The 15,587-nt window shown below is 34.3% G+C and overlaps 1 protein-coding gene across 1 annotated transcript in view; it reads right to left on the bottom strand.

The window, feature by feature from the left end:
- The window catches only part of ROCK2 (Rho associated coiled-coil containing protein kinase 2), a 141,702-nt gene that overhangs the window by 38,532 nt on the left and 87,583 nt on the right, over positions 1-15,587 (bottom strand). The window contains exons 5-8 of the mRNA XM_059405159.1: positions 14,791-15,051; positions 5,611-5,755; positions 3,163-3,301; positions 747-838 (exon numbers count right to left, since the gene is read on the bottom strand). Coding sequence (XP_059261142.1) covers positions 747-838; positions 3,163-3,301; positions 5,611-5,755; positions 14,791-15,051 — 637 coding nt within the window. The remainder of the gene's footprint in view (positions 1-746; positions 839-3,162; positions 3,302-5,610; positions 5,756-14,790; positions 15,052-15,587) is intronic.

Here is a 15,587-nt window from a genome sequence, read left to right on the forward strand (position 1 = left end):
AAATGGATTATTTTCTTCATAATCAATATATATATTAACCACCCAGATTTAATATATATTAATACCAACACATTATACATCAATAATATATAATTAATCAATAACATCATGATTTACTATAGAAAATTTGGTAACATGTTTTACATTCTATGATTTCAAAAACTAAAATTTTATTAAGTATTTTATTACTACATTGGAGCAGGTTTGAATATAGATAAATCAAACAAGGAGAGCAATATGATATTATTCTAGGTATTAAAATTGTAAGCAGCAATAATTTGCACAAACATTCTTTAGCCTTTGGCCTTTCACATTCTTTAAAATATTTTTACTCTTAAAATGAATTAATGTCAAATATACATGAAGTTAAAATGAATTACTATGCTTACTCCAGTATTCATCAAAGTATGGTCTACATAATTACTTATTAATTCAAAGAAATTAAATTCAAATTAAGGGATAGTCCCCCATTCTGAAAATTATTGAGATCCATAAAAAACTTACAAAGTAAGAAATCTGTTTATTATAAAAGTATTAAGAAATATTGATAATGAATACATATTAGTTTAAGATACTGAGGAACATTTAGTTATAAATACTGCAAGAGAACAAACTTGAAATAAAACCTCTGAATTAAAAATCAGTTAGCATTAAGTGTAACAAACATGATTACTAATTCAAAAGAGGGATCAATTACTGAGATTTAAAATGTGATGGAATGGAAATATTTAAATTTATTGACTTACTCTCTCTTATGTTATCCCAATTCCATTGGTCATTCTTAAAGAAAGGATGCTGTTTGATTTCTTCTACTCCATTTCTCCCAAGTCGTACTTCCCTAAACAATGCAGTTAAAGATTATATTACAAAAAGATTACCAAAAACATTAATTCTTATCTTGCCTAGGACCAAAATAAGGATCACAAATGACTTTGAGATATCTTTATTAAAAGTTTCAGCTTAAATGGTTTTCCAAAACAAGTATTGTCCATTTTACAACATATGATCTCTCTAGATTAAAAGGGTGATAAAGTAGAGTAAATGCCATGGAAAGGGAAATGTATTTCCATCTGTAGTTTGTATCAAAGAAAAGTACGCATGAGACTTTCAAATAAAAATATTCATCTATGTATGCCAAAACTTCATGACCAACTCCAGGATGTAAAATGGACAGAAGTTTAACTTCAAACAAAGAAAAGTTATTCAAAGCCTCTCCAATAAAAATGTAGCACAGAGTCTGCTCCAGATTCTCTCCCTCTGCCTCTGCCCTTCCTCATGTCCACTCATATGTTCTAATAAATAAATTTTTTAAAACCTTTTAAAAAGTAAAAATCAAATCAAAATTTTAAAAAATGAAAATCTCTTCTAATAAAGAGCTCACATATTGTTAGAAACTATCAATCTTCAGTCTGATAAATTGTATATTAAAATAATTATACACTTACATTAAAATAATCATTCTGAATACAAAAATAACAATATTAACAATTTAATTCTTTGAACCCCTGAGTTTTCAATGCAGATTTTATGGACATAAAAAACATCAGTTTTTTTATATGCCCTGGAGTCACGTTTAATATAAACAGAAAAACCTGTAAACTCTAGAGGGAAGTACGCTAGCCACAATGATGGCATTAAATTCTTTTCCAAATATCTTTTCTCTACCTATAATCATTCCTTGGACTGCACCACCACCCCCCAATAAACTGCTAAGGCAAATCTTTCATTAACATGTGCTGTGTCCTGTTTTATATTCACCTTTCAGCACAAATTATGGTCATCCTCAACATCCCATCTAGTCCCAAATCAAACACACAGGATTTGTTCTAAGTATATCGGCATGGATTGTCTGTTAACCAGATAATTAACAAATCTTATAAATGATAAACATATTAAAATGGTTAACCTCTCTAATAAGAAAAAATAGCAATAACTTTTCTTGCTTCAGATGAAAAAAAATTCATGATATACAGTTTGATGAGAATGAGCAAAGTAACTATCATCAATGGAAATATACCCTGCTGTGACTACTCCGGGGGTCAATTTTGTAAAACCAACTCAATTTTAAAGTGTGTATCCCAGAATTCTATCTTTAAAACTTTATCCTACAGAATGTACGCAAAATATAAATGCTTGTTTTAGTCACTGTGGTACTGCTTGTAACAGCAACTGGCTAACAAACAATATGGTTTTTGCTGAGAAATCAGAACACTTTTCGAGCTAGAAATGCCCTGAGTTATCAATCTGATCTGATCCCACTGTTCATTGATAAGTAAAATTTCCCCCAAAAGTAAAATTATTTCCCTAAGATCACAATGCTGGTGAATAAAGTTTGGACTGTGGTGCATACACACCCAATATAAGCTGGTCCTTTGACAGGCTGACTCTTATCACAAATCTAAAAGAACTGAATAAAAAGGCCAAGGAAGAAACTCCCAAGAGTTTTCTATCTTCTCTTCTTGAAGCAGGTTTCATAGCATTGTTCACCTATTTTGTTTTAAGAAATATAGAATTTCCAGAGTATATTCAAATGCAAATAAAAAGGCTGGGAAGGAGGCACTCCCAAGTCAAATACAAACAGTTTTTGAGATTATAACCTGTCAAGTACGTATCTGCACCAAACACTGTTCTCTCAAGAGTCGTACAATAGGAGTCAGATGGGCTTATCACTTCAAAGGATAAAATGTGAATAATACAAGCTTTACTCCTCTCAAATGCCTTACTAAGTTCTGTTTTTTCTTTTTAGACATGAAGGTAAGGTTAGAGTTTGATTACAGTGGGGTTGCACACACATAATGACAAGAGCAACTCAACACCAGGCCCAGCAGTAGGAAAAGGCTAACCCAAGCAATTTGGATAAAGAGAACAAAAGACTTTATATGTAAATAAATGTTTATGCTTTCATTTTTACAAATTTAAAAGTTAAGGGTTCTCAGGGAGCCTTGGTGGCTCAGTTAAGCATCTGCCTTCTGCTCAGGTCATGATCCCAAGGTCCTGGGATCAAGCCCCATGTCACTGTTTCTCCTTCTCCCTTTGTTCCCCGCCCCTCCCCCAACTTGTGTTCTCTCTCTTGCACACTGTGCTCTTTCATATAAATAAAAAATCTTTAAAAAGGGCGGGGGGAGCTAAGGGCACTCTACAAAGAAATTCAATGTACATTACCTATCTGTTAAGAAGGCACAAATGAGATTCTTCGCATGTTTAGAAATTTCTGCATCTTCAGGGAAACATAGTGAGTTTTTATGATCCATAATTTTGCTGTATGTTCCTACAAGTGAATCTGCATAAAACGGAGTATCCCCTAAAATTCCAAGAAAAAAGACACTGAGTGTAACTAACAGAGAATGAAAATTAAACACTTTTCATCTATTATTTAAACACGTTAAGTTTAAATTTGTCACATGCATGATACAACAAGTGACCTATGGGTGAGGAGCCTCAGTTGAAACACACCAGCACATACCAAGGATGTATTTAAATTTTAATCACACCAATGTACCAGCAACTCTTAAAAGCAAAATAAAATCAATGCTAACTATAGAATTTTTTATTGTTTTTACAATGGAGAAGATTATTTAGTAGGGCCAGATAGATGAGAATCTTCTAATGCTTGAGCTGGATCAGTCCTTCTTGAGATTATGCTCTAGAGCTATGCTATACAATAGAGTAGCCACTGCCAACATTTAAGTTAAATTTAAAGTTGAATTAAAATTTAAAGTTTAATTAATTAAAATGAAATAAAATAAAAATTTCAGTTCCCTAGTCACACTAACCACATTTTAAGAGCTCAGTGTGGCCCAGGCTTACCACACTGGAATGTGCAAACATAAACCATTTTCACCATGATAAACTGGACAGAGTCAGACCAATCCTATTACTTCATATGAGATTTGCCTAAGATGACACATAGCTAGAATTCATAATGGCAGAAATGGTCTCCCAATGCAGTGTTCCTACAGACTAATGGCTATGCTAAAAAGGCACTGGAGTGTAAAGACAGAAAAAATTGAAGGCGCCATTTTGGCCAGTACTCATCTAAAGCCCCAAGAATTAAAGGCCCTGCCAGTATGACTCATCTGTAAGTCACCTTAGCAGAAACCAGACTTCCCCAAATCAGACAATCCAAAATTTCAAAAGGGGTATTCAGGTAATTTTTGTTTGTTTTCAAAGAGGGCAAAGGGGTGCTTTGAATTCAAGATTTTTCTAGCGCCATTTTAAATTACAGTAGAGTTCCTTAAATGAAGTCCCATGCTAACCAACCTAGGCAAGCACCAGAGTAAGCTCAGAATATTGAAAATCAGTGCCATTCAAAGTCATTAAATTCAACTCAAGAGTTGAAAACAGTAGCAGGTATTTAAATGGTCCCTTCAAAGGAGCTATGTGACTTTCTCCAAATTACTTTCTAAATCCCTAGGAGAATCTAGGCAAATGATAGAATAATTCTACTTTAAAAAGATTACAAGAACACCTAATGCATCATCAGATTGGGTCAGAGGTGGGGAGAATGAACAGCTACCTGGGAACATATCCTGCATGTAAAGAGATGCACTACAAAAAAAAAAAAAAAAAAAAGCCCCCCAAAACATAGGTCATACTATGACATGAGTTTAAAGCACAGCAAGAGCAATACTATATACACAAAATGGTCATCAAGAGAAGGCAATTTACACCACAAAAACATTCCATGATTAAATATTATTTAAATTTGAGACTTGCCAAAATGTTCTGATTTTTTAAAGCAATAATCATAAAAATCATACAAATTTTCTACTACCACTTTTTTTTAGGGTTATCCTCTAGAAAATAAATTCTCCAATTTCTAAAGATAAATTTTCAACTTTAAAGTTGTTTCATATAATGTTATTAGCCTTAAGATAGATTAGCCCCAGAAAATAGATTTAGCTATATCCTCAAGCCAGATGATTCAGTTATTGGCTTCCTTAGCTGGAAGATATTTTTGTGACCCCAGTACTTAGGAATAGGGAATCTTAAGAATGAAATCTACGATATAAATAAAAATTTTGAAATACCTGCGCCTTCCAAATTTTGATTTGGTCAAAGTGAAAGAAATTATTAAATTTGCCTGAGATTTCTGAGAATGAAATATTATAAAATATTTTATCGATAATCAGTCAATAACTATTTATAATTTATTTTACTAGAATTAAAACCATATGTAAATACAAGTAACAAACATAGTTGACAAAAATCAATTACATAACTATATAAACAAAATTGGAACAAATATTAACAGCCTTATACTTAAAATATTTACAACAAATATTAATCAAGAAAATCTTAGACTAGCAGCCCACTAGAGCTATAAACTTGCTTCTTCTTCTAACATTTTCTTCATACAAAAAAGGCCACTGAAGAATTATTTCCTAGCAACATACTTTCGAATCCTTTTACTTTTCACTAAATCATTGTGCCAGTACAATTTGGTTTTAACTTTCCAATTAGTAATCTGTCATATCTGATACAACTAATTCAAAGTTTTTAAAAATCCTACTTCTTCCACAGGACACAATGTCCTTATATTCCCAAATTCTTGACTTAAAACTAGTGTTATGAGATGGGTTTTGAAAAAAAGACAAAATATCTACTCACCCACCAGCATCTCAAAAAGGAAAACACCCACAGACCACCAATCACATTCTCGCCCATAGTAACCATCACCCCCTTGTGATTTGAGAACCTCAGGTGAAATATAATCAGGTGTTCCAACTGCTGTATCACAATGCACCATGCCTGTCTGGTAAAGAGAGAGAAAAACAGCTGCATGTAAAAACATACACACATAAATACAACTATGCCATTTATTACTATATTTATGTAGTGACTACAAGTTGCTACCAACAGAACTTCATTGCTGATACAGCTTTGGGAGGATAGGAGATAAATGTATTACGAAATGCCTAAAAGTGTCCAGATTACAGGAAATCAAGAATGACTTTTCCACTCTAAAATACAGGAGGCTTCATCAATGGAAGAAGGAAAAAGTGGTAAACTCTAAGGGAATCCCAAACAAATCAACATCTTTTGTTTCTCTTTCTTACACTACTAAGTAGTTACAAGGGAAGTACAAAACAACGTGATCTTAAGGCAGTGACCTGGGGAAAAGAATTAGAGAGAAAGGAAACTTTGGTGTTTTCAAAAGAAACTCCGGTAATTAAGATTACAAAGAGCCTAGTTTGGAGCTGGATAAAGACACAGTTCTTATCATATTAAGAAAAAATGGTGGAAATAGATAAAATGTTTAAATTAAAAGATCTTAACAGCTTGAAAGCTATATACCACCAAGCTGTGTATTTAGAAATATGGAATTGTGGCATCAAGATATTTGGCAAAATGATAAAAAACTGTTATCTGTATTTAGTTTTAATGAGTAATATGACAATCCCTGATGTCTTTTTGACAAGAACCATTGTAAATATATGCATCCATGTACATCTTATAGCATGTGTGTGTGTGTGTGTGCTGTAAAATGAAATCACTCTAATACTATAATGCTAAATACTATTCGTTCACCTCCAGCTCTGTGCAAACTTGCGAAGTTTATAGACTAATTTAAATGCCCTCCATTTCCCTTACCTCCCCAGGAAAGAGTATGTCATTCACATTCCTCATAAGGAAGCTAATATAAATTCCCGAAATACTAAGTGTTATGAACACCTTGGGAAAAGGAAGTTCCATGTATTTTGTAAATATGACTTATGTAAATGTATTTAAGTGCAATAAAAATATATGTTAATCATGGGAAATTAATTTTGAAAACAATCTTTTCATTCTTCAAATTAGCAACAATAATGCAATGATTTTACTTCCCTGCGTATATAGCAAATAGAGAATAGAAGTCATTTTAGTTTGAATATAAATTAATAAAAGTCCTGAAAATAATTGAGCAAATTAGGAGGGCAATAATTTCTATGGATGTACTCAGAATAAAAGATGAAAAACAATAGTGCCTAACTTTAAGAGGCAGGGTTGGACTGTCCTATACTTCTGTTAGAGGAAACATTAAGATACTTGTTTGGGTAAATAAAACTCCTTTCAAATATATCTACCAAAACTAGACTTTAAAAAATGTAAGACTCAAGAACTAAAACCTAACTGGACACACACACCAAAAAATGCCATTGGAGAAAAAATCATTTAGCATTCAAAGGTTTAGAGGAAAGAGAGGAAAGGGTAAGATAAAAAAAAAAAAAAAAAAACCGGCATAAAGTTAGGCTGTAAAGGATGGGACATGTTAGGCTTTACCAGAGAGAGAGGTATGACAGCTTAGAAAGAAACAAGAGAAAAATAAAGGAACTAGAATGACTTTTTATAAAGCATATTCAGGAAAAGAGTGAAGGGGCGCCTGGGTGGCTCAGCTGGTTAAGCCACTTACTCTTGATTTTGGCTCAGGTCATGGTCTCCGGTTCAGGAGTTCAAGCCCTGTGTGGGTTCCACACTCAGTATGGGGTCTGCTTGGGATTCTCTCTCTCTGCCCCTCCCCCTGCTCATGTTGTTTCCCTCCAAATAAATAAATAAAATCTTAGACTAAAGAATTTTTAGTAGGGAAACTACGTAAACAGCACTCTGCTTTTGGGAAAATAAATACTCCAATCACAATTTTTGACTAGCGTACTGGAGGTTAAGATTTTTTTAAATAAACATTTGTAAAAGACATTTTAAAACTGTCTCATGGAGGGGCACCTGGGTGGCTCAGTGGGTGAGGCCTCTGCCTTCAGCTCGGGTCAAGATCCAGGACGTGGGATCGAGCCCCGCATAGGGCTCTCTGCTCAGCAGGGAACCTGTTTCCTCCTCTCTCTCACTCTGCCTTCTTCTCTACTTGTGATCTCTACCTCTATCTCTATCTATCAAATAAATAAATAAAATATTTTAAAAAAAACTGTCTCATGGAGAAGTTCTCAAATTACATGAAACAGAATCCACATGTATGACAAGTCTCTTCTCCTATCCTAAAGAAATACAGTGGGGTGATGGACAATGGGGAGGGTAGGTGCTATGGTGAGTGCTGTGAAATGTGTAAGCCTGACGATTCACACACCTGTACCCCCGGGCAAATAACATATTATATGTTAATAAAAATAATTAATTTAAAAACGGAAAGAAATACAGAAATGATAAACCAGAAACTAAAACCTGGTTTACCAATGGTGGGTGTGGGTGGGAAAAGGGTGGCGATCAGTGGGAGTATGCGAACGGGGCAGTAGGAGTAAGGACGGTAAGATCCTTCTCTAAGCATACAGTTTGTACAGGTTCAACTCAGAAAGCCAGAGGAATGTTTCACACATCACAAAGACTATGAATAAGCAATTAAAATCAACTAGGATGTGTGCGTGGGGGGGGGGGGGGATACTCCAAATGGAATACAAACAGTAAAAACTGAACCTGTTTTATAAATTAATAACATAACCACACCAAATGGGGCAGTGATGAAAAAAACTAACCTAAGTAACTCTGTATATGTGCTGCCGAAGTGAGCACAAACATAAGTATTCAGAAAACAGTATCTGTAACAGATACTATAAGGCTAAACACAAAGGAACTGCACAAAAATAACATATTCTAATTAGTAAATCTGTCATAGGGTAATTAGTAATTAATTCTGAAATAATTTTATGTTTGTCTTCTAGAGTTGAATAAGTAAATAAACTGTAGGCAATGACAGCCAGTTTTCTTTATTTTTTTATTTTATTTTATTTTATTTATTTATCTGACAGAGAGAACACACAAGCAGGGTCAGAGGCAGGGGGAGAGGGAGAAGCAGACTCCCTGCTGAGCAGGGAACCTGATACAGACCTCCATCCTAGGACCCTGGGATCAAGACCTGAGCCAAACGCAGACCCTTAACCAACTGAGCCACCCAGGTGCCCCAAAAGAGCCAGGTTTCTCAGAGAAAAGGGAAGGGGGGGGGGGAGGAAAAAAAAAAGGGAAGAAGATTACAATAAGCCCTGTGGTGTAGGAAAAGAATCAGTATCAGTGTGAACTCATGATTTTAGTAGCCTAGATATACAGAGAGATAAATACAGAATTAAATATGAACATGTGTGTACATACAGATTCGCACATACAGTATATTCAGTATACATGTGTCTGGTGACAAGGCCTAGAAATAATGGCACTCGAGGAGCAATAAGCATATCTAGTGCCCAAATACTGATTTCTAAATACCATTCTTGAATAAAAGAGATCTGAGCTTCCTGGAAAAGTGGCTCATTCCATAGCTACAACAGAGAAAACACAAGTCTTCAACGACTTACAGTGCCAAGAAATAAGAGAAATGCTCCATAAGGGGGGCATGGCCAAGGACATAGGAGCCAAGATAAGCAAACTGTGGACTGAGTTTCAAGGTATGAGTAGGAATCTACCAAGTAAACTGTATCCAACATCGTATTTGAAGGCCAGGAATCATGAAATCATTGATTTTATGGCACTGAAACAACAACAGGTAATTTAAGACCAGTGAACTATAAGGCACAAAAGGTCAAATGATAGAGAATGAGGGTGAAATGTGGAAGGGATCACACCATGAAGAAGCTTCATACAGACAAGCTAAGGAGTTTGAACTTGACTCAGTAGATAGGAATCTACAGAAGGGTTTTAAGCAAGAGAGCAACATAAACAGGTACGCATTTTCAAAAGCTTCCTCATGAGTAATTTAAATGGGTAAGATTAAATGCTTATTTGCTAAAATATATCTGGAATTTATATTAGATATTATAATATCATAAGTGGAAGTTTACAGAAAACACAAAACTGGTCAGTCATAAATCTTGAGGTTGGCCAAGGAGACTATTCTAAGTGGTTCCTGTGAAAGTGGAAAAAATTGTAAATGGAATTCTTAATTATCAGAAAAGCATTAAGAGCCTCGGCTTGACTACTACACAGGCAGGAGCCAACTCAGTCCATTTTAATGATTAAAAATGGTGCATAAACAATGAATTTTTGGAACACTGAAAAGAAATAACATAAAATAAAATGAAAAAAAAACTGGCTGGCATATAGTAGATGCTCAATAAATACTTGTTAAATAAATGAACTGTTAAATAACTTAAAAAAAATGAGTACTTGCAGCAGGGACTCCTTTTTCAAACAGGCATATCCCTTACCTTTTAAAATTCTCGGCTAGTGCAAAGTCCTGCTTCTTCTTTGTTCTATTTAAAAAACAGCCCAACTGGTTTAGAAGCCCATGTCCATTTGCATTATACAGTGCCCAACACACAAAAGGCTGCCTGTTATTCTAGTTATCTCCTAGGGATACCAATTATTAGGGCTCTGGTTACAAAGCTGCATAGCTTTTGAACAGTCTGTCCCTACTGTCCCCATAAACCTATTCTTTTCTAAATATAATTTTGCAGAAAATAGGGTTTTTTCAGAAATATGAGTAGAAACACCTTCATTTTAAAAACTGTTGTCACTTGCAGAAGGGTTAAGAACATTAACAATTTACCAATTAGCTTTTAAAGAAGTACTGCCTTCAGCTCAGGTCATGATCTCAGGGTCATGGGATTGAGCTCCACATCGGGCTCTCTGCTCAGTGGGGAGGGCTGCCTTCCCCTCTCTCTCTGCCTGCCTCTCTGCCTACTAGTGATCTCTCTGTCAAATAAATTAAAGAAAAAATCTTTAAAGAAGTACAGCCTCAATATAATCAAATAGCACACACTAGAATATTAAGGGATATAATTTTATATTATTTTCAGGTAACCTAAAACACTGACACAAAATGTGCCTTAAAAGGTGGTAAAGGTAGCTATAAAATGCCCAATATCAAGCAAAGAGAGAACTCCATTTACCTAACTAAGTAAGCAATTTTAAATAGCAGCACTACGGGGCACCTGGCTGGCTCAGTCCGTTAAGTATCTGCCTTCAGCTCAGGTCATGATCCCAGGGTCCTGAGATCAAGCCCCACATGGGGCTCCCTGCTCAGAAAGAAGCCCCCTTCTCCCTCTCCCTGCTTGTGTTCCCTCTCTCGCTGTGTCTCTCTCTGTCAAATAAATAAAATAAAATCTTTTAAAAATAAATAAATAGCAGTACTTCTTGGCTATCTACTGAGACACATCTAGATGTAAATATACTACACTGTGACATTCACTCACATCTATATGTTTTTTTTCCAGAGAGATAAAGAGTCATAGTATCCAGGAAACTGTGTAAGCCCACACTTTTTTTTTTTTTTTAAGATTTTATTTATTTATTTGACAGAGAGAAATCACAAGTAGATGGAGAGGCAGGCAGAGAGAGAGGGAAGCAGGCTCCCTGCTGAAGCAGAGAGCCCGATGCGGGACTCGATCCCAGGACCCTGAGATCATGACCCGAGCCGAAGGCAGCTGCTTAACCCACTGAGCCACCCAGGCGCCCCAAGCCCACACTTTTATTGAGAAAACTTTCTGACTTTTATTGAGAGAACTTTTATTGAGAGAACTTTCCAGTACTCTTAACTGCAATAGTAACCAATTCTTTTAGTCTTTGTGGTTATAATATTTAGTTTGTGTTTTATTTTTGCATTTATCCATCGCCAGGAGAGCTAAAAAATAATCTGAGGATCTCTGTCTATATTGTAGATAAAGGGCTGACAAAGTTTTCTATAAAAGGCCAATAAATATTTTTTTTTTTTAAAGATTTTATTCATTTGTCAGAGAGAGCGAGCGAGAGCGAGCACAGGCAGACAGAGTGGAAGGCAGAGTTAGACAGAGAAGCAGGCTCCCTGCGGAGCAAGGAGCCCGATATGGGACTCGATCCCAGGACGCTGGGATCATGACCTGAGCCGAAGGCAGCTGCTTAACCAACTGAGCCACCCAGGCATCCCAAGGCCAATAAATATTTTACTAATACTTAATAACTATTTTAGGATTTGTAGGCACATAGGATCTCTACCTCATATCTTTTTTTTTTTTTAACATCTTTTTAAAAATGTACAAACCATTTTTAGTACAGGAGCTGTACAAAACCAAGCCACAGGTCAAATCTGGCCTTGAACTCCAGTTTGCCAATCCCTTCCATAGACGTGCAGATGAATGAGAACGAAACTAGGATCATTTCTAATAGCTTTGAGACTATAATGATAATCAAACAGAGGCCAATAAAGTGATGAACCTAAAACTTGCAGTAGCACCATTTACATTAACAGCTAACATAACAAAATTATAAATTCTATGTACTATAGATTTTAATAAAAAAACTCCTTTGTTCTTCAACATATATAGCTGTTCTCATCATTAGTGTTAGTTGAGGAATGGAGTTCTGGGGTAAAACAAACAACATTTTAAAACTTCAGTATTTAAAGGATATATATTTCACTACATCAAAATTAAGAACTCCTATTCAAACAGAAACAAATGCATAGCTGACTGGAAGATGATATGAGCAATATCTGTACAATCACTATTGAGATTATATAAGGAAATCTGGAACATCAACAAGAAGTTGATTTTAAAAAGGATAAAAGATACACAAGTAATTCATGAGATAAAATGACTCACAACTGCATGAAGAAAAGTTTGACATCATTAATTATAAAATAAATACCATTTTTAAAACCTACCACCTTACACCAACGGAATTGATAAGATTTAGACGAGTAATAGGAAGGCAGAGTAATAACACAGAGAGACACGAACTCAAATGCACTACTAGCAAGAGGTTATAACATTTACAGCCATTCTGGCAGTCAGGTAATACTTTATTTATGTATCCTCTGAGTCAGCAGTCCCACTTCTTCTAAGTGTATATTCAGAGGAAACCCTTGTCAGAATACAAATGGGACATGTCTGAAGGTGCTCAACATCAATGTTTATGCTCAACATAGCTGATGTGGCCTAGGAATCCAACACAAAGGGGAATAAGTACAATCAAATAGACAGATAACATGGAAAATTAAGAAGGACTGAGCTAATTTACAGGTATCAGAATAGATATAAAACAAGATTAAGTGAAAAAAGTTAAAAAAAAAGACATCCATACCATTATATTATTTATACATATGTACACTATATTAATAGTCTGCAAGAGCTTATAGTAAACACATGACAGTGGCTGTTTATTAGGGACAAAGAGAATAAAACTGAAACGGAACGGGGGAAGACATCATAAAATAAAAACCAGATGAAGCTTTTCTGTTGACTCCTAATGACTATAAGCGATGAGTCAAGGAGTATAATTAGCTCAGCTAAATGTACCTGAATTAAGAAATAGTAAATAAAATTACATAAGTCACATTTTATTTTGCCTTATAAAGAGACAATGTAAGATATTTAAGTCACTTAATTTAGTATTTACTTACATGCTTGTAAAATTATTCTATAAAAACCATATTCTGCCCTGTTCCCCACACTCTATACCCTTTCTTCCTTAACCATCATTACCTACCCTAAAAACATGTGGTATGACTTATTTCTCCACATCCTCCCAAAAGTTTTTGGTTTAATTAAAATTAGAATACAACCATGGAAGCACAGTACAAAAACACCACTCATTATGTAAAACAGACATACAAAAATTTAGCATTCTATTAGAAAATTATACTTTATTTTCATTAAAGATAACTTTTAATATTAACCATTTTATACTGTATTATGATAAACACCACAAGAGGGAGCTTTGGGGACAAATGCTCCATCTACTAAAAATTAATGTATACGAAACGCGGACACAGTGACTACATAATCAATGAAGAAGACCAAAGAAGAAAGGAATGTTGAGTAGACAGGGCAGACAAACCTAGATATATGAAAAGGGTCTACGAAATACAGCACAAATTCTAAATAAGAACATTAGAAAAGTGATCAGTCAGATTAGGATTATCAGGAAGAACTCTGTAAATGAGGTAAAATTTGAGCTGAACTTAGAAGAATGCTGATGAAGACAGTATGATCTATAAAAGTGAATGTCACAAAGATGGCATAAGAGGTTAAGAGAAAAGAAAATCAGCTTAATTAAAAATAAACATCTTGATAAGATATTTTTGTTAAGAAATATGATTAGCTATATAAGCATACTGGAAGGTTATAAAAACCATACAAAAGATAATATCTAGTTTGCTGTCAACATGCACTAACATTTAAGAAGTCTGATATAAGTAGGTCACCCCTTAGATCCAACAAAGAAATACAAATACAAACAAACAAACCATGATTCCTCCCCATTAGGAACTACTGCAAGGAATTATATATATAGTATACTTACAGAGAAAAAGAGAAGAGATACAAATTTTGCAACATAAATAAATAAATCAATATCATAATTAATATGAGGTTAAAACTACTGAACCTATTAATTATAATGTGAATTGTTCTACAGGTAAAGTACACAACACATGATGTTCCTAAATGTATTTCACATGGTTGATGCAGACAGGGTTGGTAGGAGACAGTAACGTAAACTTCTTGGGTTTTTTTTTTTCCTTTTTAAGGAAAAATAGAGAAATAATAATGGTGATGGAAATAATACCCATGTACCTTAATTTATATTTGTGTTCTATTCTTCACCTGAATCATTTTGCACATGAACTAGTTTTAAATGATAGCAAATGCTTGTCACCATTCTATGGGGTGATACCCAGGTTTTCTGTATTCTTATTTCTCTTGTATTTACCAAATCTTGTACTATATAAATAAATAATAAAGCACTCTGTAGCTAGATGATCAGTTAAAAAAACAGTTTTATTTTAAGTCATTACATAGCAAAACTAAATTTATATTTGTTTAAAACTATAAAGATTTGAAGCTTCTTTCATTTTTGTTTTTTAAAAACTAGCATTTTTTTTACTTGCTTATTACTTACTTCATCCATCTTCATACATGTGCCAAAATCTGCCAACTTAAGATGTCCATGTTTATCCAAGAGCATGTTGTCAGGCTTTACATCTCTGTGAATTAAGCCCATGGAGTGTATGGCATCCAGAGCAAGAACAACTTCAGCAGTATAAAATTTGGCCCATTTTTCAGGTACATCATAGTTACTCATAAGGTTTACAAGATCTCCACCAGGCATGTACTCCATTACCATGTACAGATACTTATCATCTTGAAAAGCACAAAAGAGCTGTAAAACAAAACGAGAAAGGAAAAAAAAAATTTAAGAAAACAAAAACAAAAATCAAAAAGCATAAATGGAACAAACCCCCCAAATTTATTACTATTGAAAAAGACAAATTATTTTCCAACCAGAAGAGTTGAATTTGATGAAAGCTTTGATTTTTAGATTTGGATATTCCTAATGGAAAAACAGGTATCAGACAAAACTTTTTATATAGTTAACTTCTTTATGCTGAAAAACATAGCTAAATGAATAATTTTCCCTCTTAGAGAATACAAGAATTTAGTTAAACAAAGATATTTTAAAAGAGAAACTGAATAAGGGACATAAAAGATGAAAAGAATGACAAAAGAATTCATAATTTTAAAAAACAACTTTCTGAAAACAAAACAAGCTACTGTACATAATTCACAAAAAAGAAAGCTAAGGAGGTAGGCGCAGCTCAGAAAAACCTAAAAGATACCACATTCTATAGATGTAAGAAGAGGGTTACTCATACCACTGGAAAGGAGTGAGCTTTGGGTAGCCACAGTTAGAACAGG

This window comes from Mustela nigripes, chromosome 7, assembly GCF_022355385.1.
Source record: "Mustela nigripes isolate SB6536 chromosome 7, MUSNIG.SB6536, whole genome shotgun sequence".
NCBI lineage: Eukaryota > Metazoa > Chordata > Mammalia > Carnivora > Mustelidae > Mustela > Mustela nigripes.